Raw genomic sequence first — 5,690 nt, forward strand, 5'->3', positions numbered from 1 at the left:
AAGAAAAGAAAAGAAAAGGGCTAGCGGTGAGGTGCTTCTTCAGACCGCTTCTTGCGAGCCACTCAGCAACCAACATGTCTAACAGAAACAATAACAAGCTGCCCAGCAACCTGTCACAGTTACAGAATCTGATCAAGCGGGATCCGCCAGCTTACATCGAGGAGTTTCTACAGCAGTATAATCACTACAAATCCAATGTGGAGATTTTTAAATTACAACCAAATAAACCTAGCAAAGAACTGGCAGAGCTAGTGATGTTTATGGCACAAATTGGTCACTGCTACCCAGAACATTTAAGTAACTTTCCTCAAGAGCTGAAAGATCTTCTCTCCTACAATCACACTGTCTTGGATCCAGATCTTCGAATGACATTTTGCAAAGCTTTGATCTTGCTGAGAAATAAGAATCTCATCAATCCATCAAGTTTGCTAGAACTCTTCTTTGAACTTCTGCATTGCCATGATAAGCTTCTGCGAAAGACTTTATACACACATATTGTCACTGATATCAAGAATATAAATGCAAAACACAAGAACAATAAAGTGAATATTGTGTTGCAGAATTTCATGTACACCATGTTAAGAGATAGCAATGCAACTGCAGCCAAGATATCTTTGGATGTGATGACTGAACTCTACAGAAGAAACATCTGGAATGATGCCAAAATTGTCAGTGTGATCACAACTGCATGTTTCTCTAAGGTCACCAATATATTAGTTGCTGCTTTGACATTTTTCCTTGGGAAAGATGAAGAGGAGAAACAGGACAGCGACTCAGAATCCGAGGATGAAGGACCAACAGCAAGAGACCTGCTAGTGCAATATGCCACAGGGAAGAAAAGCTCCAAACACAAGAAAAGGTTGGAAAAGGCTATGAAAGTGCTCAAGAAACAAAAAAAATAAGAAACCAGAGGTGTTTAACTTTTCAGCTATTCATTTGATTCATAATCCCCAAGATTTTGCAGAAAAATTATTAAAACAACTAGAGAGCTCTACGGAGAGGTTTGAGGTGAAAATGATGCTCATGAACCTCATCTCCAGATTGGTGGGAATTCATGAGCTTTTTCTCTTCAACTTCTATCCCTTTGTACAAAGATTTCTGCAGCCCCACCAAAGAGAAGTAACAAAGATCCTTCTGTTTGCTGCCCAAGTATCTCGTCACTTAGTACCCCCAGAGATCATTCAGTCAGTGCTCATGACTGTGGCCAACAATTTTGTCACCGACAAGAACTCTGGGGAGGTCATGACAGTAGGAATCAATGCTATAAAAGAGATAACAGCTCGATGTCCCCTAGCCATGACTGAAGAACTTCTCCAAGACCTAGCTCAGTATAAAACACACAGAGATAAGAATGTGATGATGTCTGCTAGAACTTTGATTCAGCTCTTCCGAACCCTGAATCCTAAGATGTTGCAGAAGACAACTCCGGGGTAAGCCTACAGAGGCCTCCATAGAAGCAAGAGTGTAAGAATATGGAGAATTAGATGCTAAAGATTACATTCCAGGAGCAGAAGTTCTAGAAGTTGGAAAAGAAGAGAATGCTGAAAATGTTGAAGATGGGTGGGAAAGTACCAGTCTCAGTGAGGAGGCAGATGCTGATGGTGAGCGGGTTGATGTGCATCATTCTTCTGACGAAGAGCAGCAAGAAATATTCAAGAAGCTCAACAGGATGCCCATGGAGGAGTGGAAAGCCAAAGTTGCAGCCATTAGCACGAGCCGAGTTCTAACTCAGGAAGACTTCCAGAAAATCCGCATAGCCCAAATGAGGAAAGAACTCGACGCTACCCCAGGGAAAGCCCAAAAGAGGAAATATATTGAAATAGATAGTGATGAGGAGCCCAGGGGTGAGTTACTTTCTCTTCGGGACATTGAACGCCTTCATAAAAAGCCAAAATCTGACAAGGAGACAAGACTAGCAACAGCAGTGGCTGGAAAGACAGACCGAAAAGAATTTGTGAGGAAGAAAACCAAAATGAACCCATTTTCCAGTTCCACAAATAAAGAGAAGAAAAAACAGAAGAACTTTATGATGATGCAATATAGCCATAACGTCCGGTCAAAAAACAAGCGTTCCTTCCGAGAAAAACAGCTGGCACTACGAGATGCACTTTTGTTTTTTGTTTTTTTTATTTTTAATTAATTTTTATTGGTGTTCAATTTACCAACATACAGAAAAACACCCAGTGCTCATCCCGTCAAGTGTCCACCTCAGTGCCTGTCACCCATTCCCCTCCAACACCCGCCCTCCTCCCCTTCCACCACCCCTAGTTCGTTTCCCAGAGTCAGGAGTCTTTATGTTCTGTCTCCCTTCCTGATATTTCCCAACATTTCTTTTCCCTTCCTTTATATTCCCTTTCACTATTATTTATATTCCCCAAATGAATGAGAACATACACTGTTTGTCCTTCTCCGATTGACTTACTTCACTCAGCATAATACCCTCCAGTTCCATCCACGTTGAAGCAAATGGTGGGTATTTGTCGTTTCTAATTGCTGAGTAATATTCCATTGTATACATAAACCACATCTTCTTTATCCATTCATCTTTCGATGGACACCGAGGCTCCTTCCACAGTTTGGCTATTGTGGCCATTGCTGATAGAAACATCGGGGTGCAGGTGTCCCGACGTTTCATTGCATCTGAATCTTTGGGGTAAATCCCCAACAGTGCAATTGCTGGGTCGTAGGGCAGGTCTATTTTTAACTCTTTGAGGAACCTCCACACAGTTTCCCAGAGTGGCTGCACCAGTTCACATTCCCACCAACAGTGTAAGAGGGTTCCCTTTTCTCCGCATCCTCTCCAACATTTGTTGTTTCCTGCCTTGTTAATTTTCCCCATTCTCACTGGTGTGAGGTGGTATCTCATTGTGGTTTTGATTTGTATTTCCCTGATGGCAAGTGATGCGGAGCATTTTCTCATGTGCTTGTTGGCCATGTCTATGTCTTCCTCTGTGAGATTTCTCTTCATGTCTTTTGCCCATTTCATGATTGGATTGTTTGTTTCTTTGGTGTTGAGTTTAATAAGTTATTTATAGATTTTGGAAACTAGCCCTTTATCTGATATGTCATTTGCAAATACCTTCTCCCATTCTGTAGGTTGTCTTTTAGTTTTGTTGACTGTATCCTTTGCTGTGCAAAAGCTTCTTATCTTGATGAAGTCCCAATAGTTCATTTTTGCTTTTGTTTCTCTTGCCTTCGTGGATGTATCTTGCAAGAAGTTACTGTAGCCAAGTTCAAAAAGGGTGTTGCCTGTGTTCTCCTCTAGGATTTTGATGGAATCTTGTCTCACATTTAGATCTCTCATCCATTTTGAGTTTATCGTTGTGTATGGTGAAAGAGAGTGGTCCAGTTTCATTCTTCTGCATGCGGATGTCCAATTTTCCCAGCCGAGATGCACTTTTGAAAAAGAGAAAAAGAATGAAGTAACCTCCGAGCAAGTCTTCCATTCCAAGAAGAATGCTAAATTTGTATCATTATTTTGAAAATTAGTTAATCAAGAATGTTTACATTAAAAAGTCCTGAAGGTAAAAAAAAAAAAAAAAGAAGAAGAAGAAAGAAAGAACAGAAGCAGCCTCCTGTCCGGTCTCCCTGCCTCCGTCCGGTCTGGCCCTCCTACTCCCTGCCACACTATGTCCTGCACACCCTCAGTCAGATGCTCCAGGGACACCATGGGCGGATCAGGTCACTCCCCTGCTCAACACCTTCCCCTGGCTCTCCGGTGCACTTAGAGTCAAGCTAGAACCCTTAGGGGGCTGGCAGGCCCTGCAAGATGCGGGCTCCCAGTGGCTCTCCCCTACATACTGCTGCGACCCTGGCCACTCCAGACTCTCTGGGCCTCTTGGCTATTCAAGCAAACTCCCAAGCAAAGTCTGCCTCAGGACATTTACCCTTCCTACTCCCTCTGCCTGGAAGGCCTTTCCCTGGGGAGTCTCAAGCCTCACTCACCTGCTTCCTTAGGTGCACCTGGGTCAAGGTAGCGAGAGAATACCACCCTGTGCACCTGTTATCTCACTTTTTGCTAAAGAGGCCCATGAGTGTCAGTGTCACAAACCTGGCCTCCACTCTTTGGCACAATGGTAGATGCTACTCCAGGCAGAGAAAGTGCTCAGGAATTTTCTTCATTCACAGATAGCAAGTTGCTCATCCGGGGAAGAGGAAGAGGCAAGGGCAATAGTTGGTCACATCATTATGCAAAGAGTTTTGCGTGCCCCTAAGATCCCCTTTGCATCCATGGGCGCCCTGGGCATTAAAGGCACATGTATCTTGAATTGGTAAATGGGGAAAGAGAAGCTCGGTGGGTGTCCAAGCGTGATGGCCTGACAGCTTCCGCGGGAGGCAAGTCCGAGGATGTTCCTGCCGGATGGAGTAGCAGGTGAATTGGAGCTTTTCTGTTTAAAGAAAGAAAAACTAAAACATTTAAAGACATTTTCATGCATCACGTATTGAGGAAAACCCGCAATCTTCGCTTTCCTGGCGGATGACTTAAAAATGTAAAGAAAAACCTTTACAATCTCTTACCAAGAGCAGATTAATAGCTCAAGTGTTGGTTCAATGAAGACTTTGTCCTTTTAACAGAGAGCAAACCAGTTCTGGTTTTCCACCCATTTACCTCTGGGACCCCTGGGTGGTGCAGTGGGTTAAGCCACTGCCTCTTGATTTCAGCTCAGGTCCTGATCTCAGGGCCCTGAGTCTGCTTCTATCTCTCTAACCATCCCCCGCCACCCCTATCCCAGGCTCATGCTCTCTTCCTCTAAAAAATAAAAATATAAATAAATCTTTAAAAAAATGTTTAAAGGTCTCTTGCTCTGCCCCTTCCCACTCTTTCTCAAATAAATAAATCTAAAACTCATTTCACTTAATTAAAAGCCTTCTGCCTTGACCACACATTAAAATTTCTTTCCAAAGTTTCCTTTTTATAAACCTTCTACAACTTTCTTTTGATATTCACATTTGTCCTGTTTTTTTTTTTCTCTCTCTCTCTTTCCCACTTTGAATAATTAGCCTCTCTCAGGACAAAATTCCTTTCTTTTCCCTCAACAAAAAAATGCCTTTCTGTTAGGCCACTCACAACAACTTCATGAGGCCTGAGACAAGCCGGCCATCATTCCAGGCTGTTCTCCTTGCTGACAAATTATCTGAGAGAGAACATGAGCCTCCTTTATAACTGTCCGTTATTGAAAACACACAACCTAATTTCCTTGCATTAGGATAAACTTCCTTGATTTCTTCTGGTTGCTTTAATTAGATATGTTAGAATTTTTCACCCTTAGGAACTTTAATTTTTCATGAAAATAAAGATTACACAAGCATGAACAGTCTTCTATATTATTAGCATTCTGGGGCTTGGCAAATTTATGATTATGTTTTATAATTTCTGGAAACATATTTTCTTCTGGCAAATTTTTTTCAGGGTTTTTAACATGTTTACTAATAATCCCAGGTATCAAGCAAGCTGAGGATTAGCAATTAATGTTTTAACCTTTCATCTTATTTGTATTGACCTGGACAGTTAATGACTGCCTATCATTTGATTTAACTTAAAATCAGTTAAAGCTCACAAGACCCAAAGATTTGGAGAAAGTTTTAAAAAGTCCATCTAGGGGTGCCTGGGTGGCTCAGTGGTTGAGCATCTGCCTTGGGTCAGGTCATGATCCTGGGGTCGTGGGATCAAATCCCATACCAGCTTCCCT

General features: G+C 42.2%; 1 protein-coding gene and 1 long non-coding RNA gene across 2 annotated transcripts; one reads left to right on the forward strand and one right to left on the reverse strand.

The window, feature by feature from the left end:
- Window positions 1–2,140, forward strand: LOC112920131 (protein SDA1 homolog). The gene is given in 3 exon segments (XM_025998785.2): window positions 1–889; window positions 891–1,419; window positions 1,421–2,140. Coding segments are annotated over 3 exon segments (2,064 nt in total). The 5' UTR covers window positions 1–74.
- Window positions 2,141–2,348: 208 nt separating this feature from the next.
- LOC140594680 (uncharacterized) lies at window positions 2,349–5,330 on the reverse strand. The gene is made up of 2 exons (XR_011995776.1): window positions 4,052–5,330; window positions 2,349–3,396 (listed from the first exon to the last, which is right to left on the reverse strand). It is a non-coding gene; the product is annotated as an uncharacterized lncRNA (long non-coding RNA).
- Window positions 5,331–5,690: the final 360 nt, after the last annotated feature.

The sequence above is a fragment of the Vulpes vulpes genome, chromosome 12 (assembly GCF_048418805.1).
Source record: "Vulpes vulpes isolate BD-2025 chromosome 12, VulVul3, whole genome shotgun sequence".
NCBI lineage: Eukaryota > Metazoa > Chordata > Mammalia > Carnivora > Canidae > Vulpes > Vulpes vulpes.